General features: G+C 50.7%; 1 protein-coding gene across 1 annotated transcript; it reads right to left on the bottom strand.

Annotated features, from left to right (window-relative positions):
- Nucleotides 1–157: 157 nt before the first annotated feature.
- Nucleotides 158–12,505, bottom strand: DNAJB13 (DnaJ heat shock protein family (Hsp40) member B13). Its single transcript, XM_054576262.1, has 8 exons — nucleotides 12,438–12,505; nucleotides 8,018–8,121; nucleotides 6,838–6,999; nucleotides 4,194–4,351; nucleotides 3,130–3,243; nucleotides 1,920–2,033; nucleotides 976–1,052; nucleotides 158–311 (listed from the first exon to the last, which is right to left on the bottom strand). The coding sequence occupies exons 1-8, from the start codon at nucleotides 12,503–12,505 to the stop codon at nucleotides 158–160; spliced, it is 951 nt and encodes a 316-aa protein (XP_054432237.1).
- Between the last annotated feature and the right edge of the window lie 2,615 nt (nucleotides 12,506–15,120).

The following is a 15,120-nucleotide window of genomic DNA, read 5'->3' as shown; positions in this document are numbered from 1 at the left end:
TGTAGCTGGAGGATAGGAAATAAATCTTTATTGTGTCAGTTTAAAAGTCCCATGCCATCCCACCCTCATGCCACATCTGTGCAGTGGGCTGGCTCCCCTGAACACCCAGAAGCTGTGGGAGATAGGCGTGGGGTAAGGCCCGCCCCCAGCCCACCAGTTACGTCAGCAGTGCCTGGCGCAGCATCTGCTTCTTCTGGGGTGTGAGGCGAGTGGGGAACTGGATGTCGAAGAAGATGAAGAGGTCCCCCTTTTTGGTGGGGTCCTCAGGCAATGGCATCCCCTCACCTGGTACCTTCTTGAAGTACTTAGGACTGAGAGGGGATGAAGGAAGGGAGTTTAGAGAGCACCCGGGAGCAGCACCCTGAACAGATCCTGTGCCACCCCTGCTCACGTCACCTCAGGCACGGGGCAGTCACTACAGCTTCTACCATGGGATGTTTTTTTTTTCAGCCAGACTGGGTGGGAGGAAAGAGGAGACTGGCTTGTTCCAGATAGTTTGCTCCCTGAAAACCCATTTACACCAAGTCTCTGGTGGAATATTCGGGGAATCTTGTTTTAGAGATGAGGAACAGGATGAGAAAGGAGGGAAAGTGAGCAGACCCTGGGTTGGTGGGGGGCTGGGCTGCTGAGCAAAGTTCCCCACGCAGAGGGCCTTCCTTGGGAAGGGCTTAGTGGAATTAACTCAGAACTCTAAGGAGAGGTTCCGGAGGATAGAAGATAAAGGTAATAAGGATTTCCTAACACTGGGAGCTTCTAGCCTCTACAGTGGCTCCGTGGAAGTTAGGAAAAGGCGCTGCATTTGCCAGTTGAATGCAGTCCACAGCTCGGGCAGCATGGAAGCTGGATTTTAGTCCTCTCTTGCCCCCTTGTGCTCAGTGCAAGCTGAACAGCTGTACCAGGCCCACCTGTCTGATACTACCCTCTAAGGCCCAGGCCAGCCCTTCTGCCCATGGGGGCCCGCGCAGATGGACTCACTGGATGATGTCATTGATGGGGATGTTGAGCAGACGGTCATCTAGGGTCTTCACCTCCACGGTGCAGCAGGTCAGAGCCTAGGGGACATTAAGGCCAAAGGTGGGAGTAGGGAAGGTCCTCATGACCGTTCTGTTTAGAAGGCACTTTATGGTCCTTCTTCAGTCCCAGACTCTGAGCTGGGCCTCAAGGAGACAAAGGAAGACTCAAGGACTAACGCCTGCCCTCAAGGAGTTCACAGGCTGGCGGGTAAGACTGGTGTTGATTCGTGTCATAACAGTGGGCAGTAAAGGGTTGGTGGGAGCCAAGGAGAGGCTCCCAGACCATTCTGGGGTGAACAAAAGGGCTACACAGTGCAGGCGGCAGTTGATGAGGATCTTAGAGAGTGGGTTAGTTAGACAAGGTGGGTAGACAGCATGCCAGGCAGGGGAGCCAGAAGAAACAGGAGAACAAAGTGTCCTAAATGGGCAGGAGATCTAAGTGGCATGAGATGAGCAGGGGCCAGATTGTGCAGGGCCTTGGATTCCACGTGAAGATGTTTAAACAGGACTGTGACACAGTCAGATGAGTGTGGAAAGAGTGCCGCGGGCAAGAGGCTGGAGGGGGTGAGCACGGAGGCAGGAAGGCCACCGAAGGGATGGCTGCTCAGACCCTGACGGTGGGGATGGGAAAAAGTGGACCAAGTGGAGAGGGATTTGCAGGGAGAATTGACAGGTCTTAGTGACGGACCTCAGGGTGCGGCGGGGCAGAGAGGCACAGTTTAGGCTGGTGCTGTTTCCTGCTTCTGTTGTGTGTGTGTGGAGGGGCCGCTCACATTCAGGAGTGAAGACCGCCACAAAGACTCCGAGGGACACCCACCACACTCTGAAGGCCTGCTTGCTGCTGCCCATGGGGCAGAGGGAGCTGACCTTGGTCCCACCCCCCGATCTTCTACTTTGGCCACTCACCTTGCCCAGGGGGACGGAGTTCACAAAAAAAAGGTTGTCGTTCTCCCTGCGGAAGCGAGGGTGTAGCTTCTCCTTTACGATGAAGATGATGTCAGCTGGGATGATGTTGGGACCCTGGGCAGGAAAGGCCAAGGCAGGACAGGGCTAATTGGCCGTGTGACCTTGGCCAAGTCCTTGCCTTTACTGGTCTCCATGTCTTCATCTGAACTATGAGGAGATAGACCAGGTGTTCTGGAAGGGCCTTTCAGTTGACCCCGTAGCCTCTCTTCTGAAAAGGCTACCCCGGTGAATCCTGGTCCCCCACCCCATTCCTTCTCTACTGAGCATGCCCAAACAGGTGTGCTCAGCTGGAGGGAGACAGAGGCTTCCTTAGGTGGGGGGTGGAACACTGAGCTGGGTGTTCTGAGAAGTCTCTGTCCTGCCATCCTCCATTAAGTCACCAAAACTGCTGAGGTGTCTTCTGGCCACCGGGGGCAGAGGAATCAGACTGACCCTCCCCCTGAAGGAGCTCCCAGTCTAGAGGGATAAACGCAAGCACAGTGACTCTTCAGCAGGCCCAAGACTGAAAAGGGGATCCCAGAGGCAGGAGCTTAGAGAGGTATTGCCCAGGTAGAGGGTCAGGGAAGGTGGCCCAGAGCGGGGAACTTGGAGCTGGGTCTTGAAGGTGGTTCCTTTTTTTTTTTTTTGGAAGTAAATGTTTCATAGGTGAGAAAGGAGGCAAAAAGTGTCAGCAGAGAAATTAATCACTCTTGGCTCTGAAGATACCATCACTGCTTTGGACAGTAATTTTATATTTTTATTTAAATTAGTATTTCAAATTATTAATAAGCGATTTCTGAGTAGTTCCTATAATTGGACTTTACTCAGAAAAACACTGAAGAAAACCCAGCACTAGAGTTAGGACTGTGTTTTCCTTTCATTTCTTGTGCCCTTGCTTTGGGCAAGGCCCTCCCCTCTCTGGGCCTCAGTTTCCCACTCTGCAAAATGGGCAGAAGCCCTGGTCTGCCCACCCACAGAGGTGTTGTGAGGCTCTGTCCCTTGGAAGAGACTTTAGGGATCTTCTCACCCACTCTGCAGATTGGTCTCCCTGCCAGACGAGGGCTCACGGGGCCAGGGAAGAGCGTTGCCTCCTTCCCCCTCTGTCTTCCCACCGCAGGGGTCCAGGTAACTGACCCTTGGACTGTCCTCAGTCAGCTTCCCTCCCTCTCACCTGGTCACCTTCCTTCTCGAAGGTGATCCGTGTGCCCTGCCTCCAGCCAGGCTTCACATCAATTGTGAGGATCTTGTCCTTGATGGTAGAGGAGTACCCATCCTCGTTCAGCACCTGCAGCGGGATGGTCGGGGAGGATTGCTCAGGATTGCCCAACGTGAGGGAAGCGCCGAAGGATCTGTGCTCGCGCTCAATCCTCTAGCAATGGGGACACCTTGCCTTGAGCCATTTTCACGCCAGCCCCATTCCACCAGAACCAGGAATTTAGGGTTCCAGCGCGGCAGGGCACGTCATGGGGCCAGGGCCTGAGATGCCAAGCAGTCACCGTGAGCGGGTCAAGGCCACAGTTCCAGTCCTAGAAATCAAGTGGCCCAGACCACTAACACAGGCACCGTGAACATGCACTCCATTCTCCCTCCCACCCCAGAGGATGACTCAGAGGTCACCATCTGAGCCTCATCTGAAGCATTCCCCTATTACATCGCCATCCGTCCATCCCCCAATCACAGGCCCACAGGGGTGTCATCTGTGGAAAGCATAACCACAGGTGGCATCTCCTCACCTGGGTAAAGTTTTGAGAGAGCGTTGTTCACATGCTAGTGCAGGTCTGGACCACAGGATTGAGGGTCTTCCTCAACCAGCCCCCTCAGGGACTGTCTCCCAGCCCACCCTCAATTCCCACACTGCTGCTTCTTACTCACGGGGCATTCCCCCGATGGAATCCTGAGGGCATGGGCTGGTGACACCCAGAGGGCAGAATTCACAGTTTTAGCTGCTCCCATTCAGAGCCCTCCCGCTCCCCACAAGGTTGTGGCTGACCTGGGAAGGGAAAGGTCCTGTCGGGATTAGAAATGCTGCAAAGGGAATTCCTACACTGGGAAAGCGCCACGCTGATACCCCTAATTGTCCCTTCCAGACTTCAGATTCTAGAATTCTGCAGCCTTAGGTCTCCAAATTTAAGTTTGCACGATTTCATGAGAGACCACACCTGAGGTCTCTCGTTGGAGTCAGCGTGACTGTCAGGGCTGGAGGGGACAGACAATGGCTCCCAGGCAAGCACTCACCCTGCGGGAGATCTTGATTTTCTTGGTGCAGCCGAAGAATAAGTCCTCAAGGGATAAGTAGAGGTCTCTTTCTATTGGGGGGTCCTGTTTCCTGACCCCTCGGCCCCGGAGCCCCCCAAAGTTCAAATCCACCTCATTTCCTTCTGCATCAAAAAACTCTGCAGGAGGTGGGGAGAGGGGTAAGAGAAACTGTGTATAGAAGCTGGGATTGACAGAACTTCCCACAGCCCACCTCTTCCCCACAGGTAATTACCTCACAGGTAATACCCACCACCCCATTCCCTTTTTGAAGACTCAGACTTGGGCCAAGAAATTGAACTCAATTGCAGATCCAATGATTATCACCCCTTGCTGCCCCCATTGCTTCTCCCCCACTCTGGACACACCCCTGACTTTGCTGACTTCCTCCCCCACTACTCGGGGAAGTAACCCTCAACCTTGGCTGCACCTGGCAGGGCCAGAAATAACCCAAGCTATTCACTCTCGGAGGGGAGCGTCCCAGCGTGCCAGGCCTCCCTACACTTCCCCAGGCTACATCCCCCGCACTGTCCAGCTCAGCCCAAGACTGCTAGAGACCCCCAGACTCTAGTTTCTATAAAGTCAAGAGGGGCAAGGCTGGTCCCTAACAAATCTGAGAGGTCACCAGCATATACCATAGCCCCAACTCCTCTTTCCTCAACTCTTTTTGCCCCTACACAGCTCTGCACTCATAACCCCTCTTGGTGCCCTGCCCTTCCACCCTAGTGCAGGTGGTGCCTCTGCCCGTGGATGTGCTGTGAAGTCACTGGGGCATCAGTTTCTTTGTCTGTGAGGCGGAGCAATATTGCCTGACCTGCCTCCCACCATTAGGATTAGGTTACAAGATGATGAAGAGCTTAAACTTGCTGAGAGCTTACTACACATCAGGTGCTGTTTTCGGCTTTTTATGTTATTATTTCATTAGCTCAGAGGCCAAACAAAATGTTTAAAGTCTCACAGGTAGTCAGCAGTAGAGTCGGGATCGGTCCACGATTTGGCTGCAGAACCTGCGCCCTTAGCCGCTGCACCGCATAGCTAGATGTGCAGCCCTTTGTAAGCTGCAGAGCCAGGAGTGACTATCACAGTAAGATTTCCTGTACTTGGCCTCTCTTGGCTGGTGTCATGGAATGAGCTTCACAGGCTTGAATGACACGATGGCCTTAGGCTGGGGTGGGTGAGGAGGCGCCACACTATGTCCCCCTAAGATGTGACAGGCAGGTAATCAGGCCTGTGAACTGCCTGGTCCCCTTTTGCACTGCTGAGTTCATTTGTTCACCCAGCACCTGTGGTGTGTCCAGCCTGAGACACCCCGATAGCCAGATCACAGGAAGCCCGGCCCCTTGACTCTGCAGGGAGATGGGACACAAGAACCCCTAGGGGGAAGCACTGCAGCAGTCAGTCTGGCTCCTGGGCACTGCCTGAGGGACCCCCAAACCCTGAGGTTGACCTTCCCTAATGAGCAATGCCCCGCACACTCTGGTTTGGCTCCTCTGAACTGCCACTTGTCCACGCACCCCTCGCTGGGACAGACAGGTCCACTGTATGGCATTTTTCTGACTGCAAAGCCCATTTTCATATTTATGAAACATTATTTCACTTGACAATGGCCTGTGAGCAATACAGCCATTTAATGGCTGAGGTTTCAGAGAGGTGAAGAGATCTACCCAGGGTCTACTCTGCGCCTAAGAGGCAGTGCGTGGATTTGAAACAGGCCCTCTGAAGGCAAGTCTCTTGTTTTTCTGGTCTCATGGGGAATTTATAAACTCAGGCTCCTCTGGCAGATAGGAGAAGGGGCAGTGGGCTGTAGCCCACTCATCACAGTAGCGTGGAAAAGAGGGAGAGAGAACTTTTGAAATGCAGGTAGGATAGCCAGGAAGAAGGGGCGGGGGGAGCGAAGCGCAAAAATCTAGCCTCTCTTGAGCTGCATAATGGAGACAGGAGGATAGGTCTGAAGGTTTACTGTCCTTGCAAGATGATTCTGAGCCTCAGAAATGAACTCTTTGTCTGTCTGGGACCTGGGATCATCCACCCATCCATCCATGGATTCATCTAACACACACCTGTACAATGGAATCTTACGCAGCCACGAAAATGAGTAAATTTGTATAATAAAGTATAGTAAGACAAATGAAAAAAAAATAACTGTGTAAAATGTGGTCCCATTTCCTTAATGAAATAAAAGTCTATGTAAAAATAAGAATATGCTGCCCTGTGCCTCAGTTGGTTGGAGTGCTGTCCCGTACACCAAAAAGGTTGTGGGTTCAATGCTCAGTCAGGGCACAGGCCTGGGTTGCGGGTTCCGTCACCAGTTGGGGAGTGTATGGGAGGCAACTGAGGTATGTTTATCTCTGACACTGATGTTTCTCTCCATCCCTTTCTCTCTCTAAAATCAAACATATCCTTGGGTGGGGATTAAAAACACTAAAATAAAATAAAATAAAATAAAAATTAGCTCATAAATGCACAGAAAATTTCTGGAATAATACATGAAATGTTAACAGTGAGTGTCTGCTTCTGGGAAAGGAATGGAGGCCTGTTAAAGGTTTTAAAAAATAATATTCAAAGAAAAGCATCTTTACAGCAACATTGTTTCTCAGTAAGACAAAGGGTAGGTAGAACCTCTTACCACCGAAGGGGTTGTCTCCTCCGAAGAACTCATGGAAAACCTTTTCAGGGTTGCCGTGGAAGACATAACCAGTTGTCCATGGGGTCTGGGACCCAAACTCCAGAGGGACCCCGCCCTTCAGACCCTCTTCTCCAAACTTGTCATAGATGCTTCTCTTCACAGCTGTGGACATATGCCACCTTGAGGAGGGGGTCCAGCCTTGGGAGCTAGGGTAACTGGAAGGCTGGGAAGAAGGGGGAGATGGGAAAGAGCATGGGGCAAAAACAGCCTTATTTCTAAAGCGTCTGCTGCCTGGCAGTCTTTGGAAGAAGACCCTAGAAGTTCGGGGGGGGGGGTGGATTTTATTGTGGATGGACCTACGTCCGCCCCCAGAAGGGACATGGAAAAGACGGAGACTTGCTGGGGAGGGGTGGGGATCGGAGTAGGGTCAGGCTATCCTTCTGGGATTTAGCATAACGCATCATAGCCGCTATCTTATCTCGGGTAAGTAGAATCCTAGAACCTTGACATGTTAGAATTAATAATTCTAGCTTCCAAATTCTAAGGCTTTGAAATGTTAGAGTTGAAAGTCCTGAAAACTCGGGGCTGGAGAAACCTTAGTGACTGTCATTCCCCTGCACAGGACCTCTGGTGAGTGTCCAGGGCGAGCCCTTGGGGGAACCCACGTGGGCAATGCCCCAGGCAGGGGTGGGAAACCCTTCCCCACTCTACCAGTTCCTATAGGAGACAATTTTACTAGTTACTGGTTTCTTCTCTTAGCCCTTTTACATGCATGCTGTCCTCAGGGAAATGGAGATTTAGCTTTTTGGTAGATCTGGGCCTTAGCCTTAGCCTTCTTCCCTTGGCAGCAAGCAGTGAGCTCTCTCCATCCCTGTCGTGGACAGTGTGGCGTGGGGCGTGTGGGGAGACCTGCCCCGCGTCTTGCCCTGATGAGACTGGGCGAACACATCAGCTTGATCTGGGGGCTCTCCACGCCACGTCCTCCACCTTAGCTTGTGTCTACTGAGAAGGGCAATTCTTCGTTCTCTTCCTTCTCAGTTTATTTCGATTCTGCTTACTCCATGTTGGGGCCCCTCAGAAAGCCCAACACTCAAGAGACTTAGGGAATGATCTTAAAGGAGAGGTGGGACAGAGAAGGTGGCCTAGAATCACTCCTCCAGGCTCAGCTGCAGTCACTCACGGTCGCTGAGCACGTCGTAGGCCTCTGCTATTTGCCTGAATATCTCTGCTGAGGACGGGTCAACGGACTTCAGCGGGTGGTGCTTCATGGCAAGTTTCCGGTACCTAGAGGTGGGAGGGTTACTGCAAGTCAAAGCAGCTGCCGTGTGCCTCAGGGCAGACTATGGCTCAGAGGTGGCCCTGCTGTCTACTACTGCCTGGTGGCCTCCTAGAGCTTCGATGTTTAGGGCCATGCTGGCCAGGGAGGCCCACTGCTCAGACTCCCTTGAAGAGAACCCAGTGGAGGGAGCATAGGTGACTGACAGCCCCTGCAGCTGACCCCCGACCGTTTGTGCTGAGGTTACACACCATCACCCCTCCCCAACCCCCACCGACCCCAGCTGCTCCCAGCCAATGCCTAAGGGTGCTGGGGACATTAGTACTGGCCCGTTGCTGAAGGACACAGGACCCCTCCAAGACCCAGCCTCTGCTTGAGGACTCCCATCCGCCTGGCTGAGCTTTTCTCCAGACCACGCTGCAGCCTTGTGCTCCCGAACCGTCCTTCCCTCTCTCCTGTCAGGCCTGCCTTGCGGTCTGAAGGCCGTCCCTGCACACTCCTGCTGCCCCTTCACCCCCATGTTTCTCCCAGGACACTTTTTTGCACATCTAATTCCATCTTGGTGTCTGAACTGACACACAGGCTTCTTGGGAAGATTAGATAAAATAGGGGGTCAGAGGGGCGAGTGCAGAGGGCACTCAGCGCACGCCATCATCTCCGACCCCGGCGCTCAGTGTTTCCCCCGCTTCCGCTTCGTACCTACCCAATCCTCCTCGGTGATGCAACGCCTCCAGCGTCTGAGAACCTACTATCAGTGTCCCAGGAGGAAAGAGGTGGCATGAACTGGGTGACTTGTAGAGAGTTTAGTAAGAGACCACTGATCAAGGTGCTGGAATTGGGTGGGAAACCACAGGGACAGTGCAGTAGTGGAGGCCAAGAGCCCTGGGGAACCCTGACAACTCGCGAGTCTACAGGAGGGAGGAAGAGGTTACCTGAAACCCCTAGGAGAGAGTATAGAGGCAGGGCCCTTGGCAGGAGCTGTGGTCTTCAGTTAAGGGTCATGTCCAACTTGAAGAGGCCCCACAGAAAGGGAACTGGGAGCGAACACCCCAGCGCCAGTTTCTTCCCTCCCAGGCGCCTGCCTTGCGTTCTCTTTAGCAGGACGCATCAAGAAGCCTGAGGGCCAGGAAGCCTAAGGGTGCAGCTCAGATGATCAGCCTCCAGAGCAGAGAGCGGGTGCAGAAAGGCAGGGGGAGTGTCTGGACGCGAGAACTGGGGCATCCGCACAGCCCAAGTTGCTCAGTACGCACGTGACCCCATTTGCCCCCCAGCTGGGTCAGCACTCAGAGCCTCTGCCCTGCGTACACGTCCATGCTGGTGTTCCCAGAGCTCTGCTGCCCCTGTTCTCCACATGCTGGCAAGGACAAGCTCACCTGTCCCACACTTTGAGCCCCACCTAAAGCAGGTCCCTTCTCTGAACGTCAGACCCATTATCCAGCTGCCCATGTTGTACTTCCTCTCCAGTGTCCCACAGACCCCACAGACTCGATGAGCCTAATCGTAACATTTTCATTCCTTAATTCCCACCCCCAACACTCCATTTTTCCAGGCACTGCAGCCAGAAAGCTAGCTGAGCATTATCTTTGACTCCAAGTTCTCCTTTGTCCACCCCACCCCAATACCGTCATTACTAAGGCATGTCCCTTTTCCTTCTAACTCGTATTCTGTTCTTATCTCTTTATCCTTACAACTGTCACAGACCCGTGTCTTCCTCTTTCTGGTTTTGCCCTCTCCACTCTATTCTGTGTGCTGCCTCTGGTTCGATTCCTCTCTCTTGCTAATTTGATGTTTCTAAAATGCTCCCTGACCAAGTTACTGTCCTGCCTAAATCTTCCCCTTGTTTCCCCTTTGCCTTCAGCATAAAATCCAAACGCCTCTCAGATTCGGGCTCCTGCTCTCCTCTCTGGCCTCCTCACACGTCTTTCCTTCTCTGTTCCTGTGCCCCCTCCTGTCCAGTCTCCCCACACTGCCTGGCTCATGCCCTAAACATTCTACTCCCTGGACTGTAGCACTCACCCCTCTCCAGCCCCTCCCATCTCCTCCCGGCAAATTTTCTATTCACCCTTCAACATGTAGCACGGGGGGCAATTCCTCCAGGATGCCTTCCCTGATTGCAGCTTCCATTCTAAATTAGACACCCCTTCCTGCATCCCCAGTGCCTTTGGTCCCAGTAATTTCTCATGCAGTGCTCCGGTTTGTTGACTGGTCTGCCCCCCGCCCCACTAGCCTATGAGTTCCTTGAATTACTATGTCCAGTTCTCTGAGTCCCCTGTACCCATCATTGAGTAGCAGTGAGTAAATGAATGATGTGAACTAACTGTCCCACGAGGCAGCCCACCTCACTGTGGGACCGCTCCAAATTTTAGGCAATGGTCACTCTTACTATGTGGGGTCTGCTGTCCTGCGACTCTACCTCTTCATCCATAAAGGTCCTCACTCAGCTCTCAGAGGCCTTGCAAAATTTGCTTTGTCTACCTTGGGAGACTTAAAGACAATTGTCATGACCTTTCTGAGACTTCTAAACCAGCCCTTCTTAACTACGGAGGTCACAATCTCTATGTGAGGAGAATTGCAAATAAATTCTATCAGTGAGTAAAAGTAGAGATTTGAGTTCAGTTTTTCATATAGACTTGAGTTTTAAAATGATGCATGCAGTGATATCACTCTGGTTCAGCTGCTTTCCTGAGGAGGGGGTGGGGGGAGGCCCAGCACCCAGGCGGCAGCCTACAGTGAGTGAGTGATACCGAGGAGGTTAATTGCTGAGTGATTAGGAATCATTGTTATGTAAGTTTTACTTTTGGGGGAGCAAAATCTAGGTACTCCTATGGGAGAGTGCGTTACACATGTGACTCATGCCTTTAAGAGCTGTTGCAGGGGAGAAGGGTTAAGCACTGTTGTCTGGAACATACGCTGTTCTTTTAATTGTTATTTGATGTTTCAGATGCAATTGTTTGCTGGCCACTTTCATGTTCATTATCTCATATAACCCCGTTTCAATACCACAACAACCCACCCCCCTTTCTTAGAGAGAGGTGGGAAAACTGAGGCTCAGAGAGGTTAAGTAATTTGCCCATGTCACGCAGCTAGCAAGCAGGAGAACCTGGATTCAGGCCTACGTCTCTCCAATGCTTAAGCTGGACTTACATTTCTGGATTTCAATGGCCCTCCCTCCTCATGATGTTTCCTAGATGGGTTCCGACGGTCAGTGAGATGCTCTGAACAGCGGGTGACATGACACATTGCCCTGAATTGGTCTTTAATTGTTTCACGAGTGTGTGTCTTGTTTCTCCACCCACACTGCAGACTGTTCCACTTATGTCACTTAGATACCCTGCGCTTTCCGGCCCCGGCCCACAGCACCTAACTAGACCAGGTGTGGTATCGGAACACTGGCCCTGCTGTTTGCTAGGTGCGTGGCCTCGGGATAATAACAGCACCTACTTCTCAGGGTTGTGAGGATTGAGTGAAATAATGATGGAAGGTTCTCAGAACAGCATCTGTACAATTCAGTCCATGCAGCTACCCAACCTTAATTGACTGAATTATCCTATGTTCCTCCTTTATTCTTTACCCTCTAATTATCTAATTAATTATCAAGTCCATTCCCTCCCCTCTCGGTAGCCCACTGCCCTTCTTCAGGCTTCAGCTGTTGCCTTGATCATCACGACAACCTCAGCAGGGGTCCAGTATAGGCTTCCTCAGCGCTTCCCCTTTCGTAACGCTCATCACACTTGTGACTTAGTCAACATCTGTATTCACCAACAAAATTAAGCTGCCTCTTTCTCTGAGTCACGCTTATCTCTCCTAACCTATTAGGTAGTCACTCAATAACTATTTGTCTAAAATTTGTTGTTTTTTTTTTTTTTTCCCCAGGGAATGTGCTGACTCCTATCCAAGACTTTCTTAGAAATAGACCATAAAGTCCCCAAGACTTGATGTAGTTTATTCAACACCAAAATCCCACGTGATGGCCGAAATAAAATGTGTAACACTACTTCTGGCCAGGTCACTCTTCTGTTCACAGTCCTTTGGTTCTCCATAATATAACTTCAGAATAAAGTTCAAATGTCCCCTTTGTTCTCATTTCATTGCTAGGAAAACCAGGGCACCCAAGAGAGGACACGGGGCATGGAGGGCGAAGGATGATGCACTGGGAACCCTGACCCAGCCCAAAGCTGGGATGGATGTAAGTGTGCAAGAAGCAAGAGAAGAAACAAGGTTTACTTTGCTTGCCCTAAACTGTGCAGGGAAGCTCAATTAGAAAGATAGGACGGTGGGGCCTGCCTCAGCACATCCCTAAAACCCAACTCCTGTCCCAACTTACGCCTTCTTGATCTGGGCATCCTCTGAATTGTGAGTGATGTGGAGTACAGCGTAATAATCCTGGCCCATGGCTGGCTGGCTGGCTGGCAGGCCCCTGGATAGTCTTGACTCCAGCAGGGCTGTTAGTCTGCATTCTTTGGTTGCTCCTGACAACCACACAGGGGCACTCTGGGAGTTGTAGTCCTTCCTGCCTAAGCAAACCACCCTCTCAGCTAGCTCTGCCTTACAGAAGTGAATGAAGGGACTGAGAACTAGGGCTGATTCTGTGACCCTGGTGAAGGTCACTCAACTCAGAAACCAGAGTTAAGGGGAGTAGCAATTAGTTTTAATTGAAAGTTTTCAGAACAAATGCCTTTAGCTGTTTTTTGTTTTGTTCTGTTTTTGAGAGAGGAAAAGGAGGGAGAAAGGGAGGGAGAGAAACATCGACCAATTGTCTCTCATAACCCACAACCCAGGCATGTGCCCTGACCTGGAATCGAACTGATGACCTTCCACTTTGCAGGATGACACCCAACCAACTGAGCCACACCAATCAGGACTAGCCGTTTTTTGCAAATAAATTTTCATTTTTGAAAAGTATTGGATTTTCAGACAAGTTGTGAAGACAGTAGATTTCCTACATACCCCACGTTCAGTTTGCCCCATTATTAACATCTTACATGAGTATGGTACATTTGTCATAAATAATAACCAATATGCATACATCATTTATAACAGACGTCCATTCTTTATTCCAATTTCCTAGTTTTTTAACCTAAGGTCTTGTTGCTGCTCCAGGATCCCGTCTCGGATTCCACATTACGTTTAGTTGTCAGGTCTCCTTAGGCATCTCCTGATTGCAACTGTTTATCACACTTGCCTTGTTTTTAACGACTTTGACAACTTAAGTACTGGTTTTTTTGGATTTGTTTGATGTTTTTCTTATGATTAGACTGGGGTTTTGGATGAAAGATCAGAGGTAAAGTGCCATTCCTGCCTCATCAGACCAAAGGTGCATACTACCAAAATGACTGGCGATGCTAACCTTGATCCCCTGCTGAGGCAGAGCTTGTTAGGTTTCTCCACTGAAGAGTCATTTTTTGTTTTCCCTTTCTGGATTGTACATTTCCGTGGGAAGTCATTGTGAGGCCACTCTGAAAGAGTGGGAAGCTCTGTTCCACCTCCTTGAGGGCAGCAGTGCATGCATGAACCAGAGGAGGGGAGAGAGAGAGAAGGGGAGAGAGAATGATAAACACAATAAAAAGTTAACAACTGCCCTGGCCGGTGTGGCTCAGTTGGTTGGAGCGACATCGCTTAATGGGGGCGGGGGTTTGACCCCCAGTCCAGGCAGGTATGATCCCTGGTCCAGGTAGGTGCAGGAGAGCCAATTGATGTTTCTCTGTCACACTGATGTGTCTCTCTCTCTTCCCCTTCTCTCTCTAAAAGCAATGAAAAAGTGTCCTTGGGTGATGATGAAAAAAAAAAAAAGGAAAAGAAATTAACCACCGGTGTCCTGGCCAGTGTGGCTCAGTTAGTTGGAGTATCGTCCTGTAAACCTAAAGGTCGCAGGTTGGATACCTGGTCAGGGCGCATGCTGAGGTTGTGGGTTTGGTCCCCTAGTCAGTGTGTGTATAAGAGGCAAACAATTGATGTTTCTCTCCCTCTCTCTTCCTCCCTTTCCGTTCTCAAAAATTAATAAGCATGTTCTTGGGTGAGGATAAAAAAAATGTTAACAACTGGGAGAAGATCTGGGTGAGGATACATTGGAATCCTTTGTACTATGTTTGCAATTTATCTGTAAATTTGAACTTCAAAATAAAAGTAAAGTAGAAAAAAATATATAAAATATATCTGATACAGAGGCTTGTTCAAGGAAAAGAAACCTTTACTTTGCAAGCCTATTGTGAGGACTGTGCTTGGCACAGAGTATTTATTTACTCAATAGCTGATGCCATAGCTTGGGAACCAGAGGCACTTCTCACAAGAAGTCACAAGGGGGCATCTGAAAACCAAGAAACAAGATCTAGCACAGAGCTTCACTGGGCCTGCTGCACTAAGGATGGGGGTTGTCCCCCCTTCCTTACCCAGAAGGCACTCCTCAACCCAAAAGAAAAAACAGCTTTGTCTGTTGCCAGCTGGGGATTATTCCATTCACAGTGGACAAGGCTTTGGGGCGCTCGAGAGCTAGCCTCTGCTCCTTCTGTCTGGGTCTGGATTTCACAGCGGCTGTCAGGGGTCCCTGCACCCGTCACAACCAGGATACCAACTCTGGAGCCCTGTGAAAAGGAGCTCGTGAATGTGACAGCAAATGGAGAAGAGTGAGCCCTGGAATGGGAACTCACAGATACAGCTGCCCTGTGATGAACTCGAGCCACATCCTGCATCACTGTTTTCTTAATCTGACTTCTTGGAGGTGCCCCTTAGACATCCTAGGCATCAATGTTTCTGAGTTCTGGAATATGTCTCTTCGGGGCACCTGATCCTATCACAAATAACGTCCTTAAGTGAAATGGCTCTAGTCGCAGAGGTCTTGTGACCACATGGAGAGGTGAAAGGAGCACAGGCCTTGGAGACAGACTGAGCAAGGTCCCTATCAAGGCTCCGGTACTTAGTTTCTTGAGCCTTCATTTTCTTATCTGTAGAACAGGGCTGTGAGGATTAAAGATATAAATACAGTACCTAGAACAGAATAGGTAACCAGCAGA

Source organism: Pteronotus mesoamericanus, unplaced genomic scaffold (assembly GCF_021234165.1).
Source record: "Pteronotus mesoamericanus isolate MK-2021 breed Mesoamerican mustached bat unplaced genomic scaffold, CSHL_Meso_final contig_33, whole genome shotgun sequence".
NCBI lineage: Eukaryota > Metazoa > Chordata > Mammalia > Chiroptera > Mormoopidae > Pteronotus > Pteronotus mesoamericanus.
This window is presented reverse-complemented; position numbering and strand designations above follow the sequence as displayed.